General features: G+C 35.6%; 1 protein-coding gene across 1 annotated transcript; it reads left to right on the top strand.

The window, feature by feature from the left end:
* Positions 1–222: 222 nt before the first annotated feature.
* Positions 223–1,117, top strand: AC631_05631 (uncharacterized protein; the record flags this gene model as incomplete). The annotated part of the gene is made up of 1 exon (XM_015614460.1): positions 223–1,117. A coding segment is annotated over one exon (895 nt), but the record flags the coding sequence as incomplete, so codon positions are not given.
* Positions 1,118–1,169: the final 52 nt, after the last annotated feature.

Genomic DNA, 1,169 nt, shown 5'->3' with positions numbered 1-1,169 from the left:
GGTTATATAACCTGGGGTGAGAATTATTCAGTTTCCTGTAGCTCCGTACTTAGCTGCAACAAATGTCAAAAAATATATGCTAGAAATACTACACATTTATATTATCAGTTGAAAAAGCTTTCAACTGATGGAAATATAAGTATATCCTTCTTTTTTTATTTTTCTTCGTAAAATTCATAGTACGCCACTTTAATACTTGGTAATCTTCAATAAGTATATAATATGCTTTTGTCAACAAAATACAGCCTATTACTGTTACTTATATTTATTGTCGGTATCGCAACTGTTGATGCAGAGGGAGGAGCACCCTATACACATTATGGATATGCTGCAAGAATAGCATCATCATGTTCTGGGGCTGTTTCAGCTACTGCTACAATTTGCGATCCAACTTCGCCATATGCATATTATTGTTACTGTGTTGACCCTAATGCATTAGCTATGGTTGCTGGATGTTACCATATTCTTGACGAGACTTCGCCAGACTTTGTTAGTAAATTGAGTGAAAACTGTAAAACATTCGGAATCTCCATTACTTTGGACCAATTTGAAGCAGCATACAAGAATTATACTACCTTAGCTAAGGATCCAGTCGATATCAAGGGATTTAATGCAACAGTTCCAATCAACATTCCTGTTAAGTTAAATACAACAGTGGTTAAGTTATATGTTAAAGCATATGATCAGTTCTTGGGTAATTATGAAAATTCATTGTATTACGGTTCAGGTGTTCTTGGTTATTGGGCACTTGTCTTCTTAATTGTTACAGTTGTAAACTGGACCAAAATAATATCCCCTGGGTTGGTAAAAACATTCACAGGTCCAGTATCTAACACATGGAGAAAATATGTTACATTACCAGCAGCTGCTAGCAAGAATAAAACCAGTGAGAGACCTTTCTTAAAGGTTTTCGATTTTTTAGTACCTTCAAGACTTGAGACATTAATTCTTGTAGGCTTTGTTGCAGTCACAATAGCATGTTGCAGCGCTAATATCAGGTACGTTCAAAATGATCCTATTTTTGAAACAAGACGTCTCGCAATCATTCGTTATGTTGCAGATAGAACTGGTATTGTCGTATCAGTCAATATGCCATTATTGATCTTGTTTGCCGGTCGTAATAACTTCTTACAATGGTTGACTAGATGGGACTTTGCCACATTTATTGC

Source organism: Debaryomyces fabryi (assembly GCF_001447935.2).
Source record: "Debaryomyces fabryi strain CBS 789 chromosome Unknown contig00243, whole genome shotgun sequence".
Lineage (NCBI taxonomy): Eukaryota > Fungi > Ascomycota > Pichiomycetes > Serinales > Debaryomycetaceae > Debaryomyces > Debaryomyces fabryi.
Note: the sequence above shows the minus strand (reverse complement) of the source record. Positions and strands in the feature narration are given on the sequence as shown.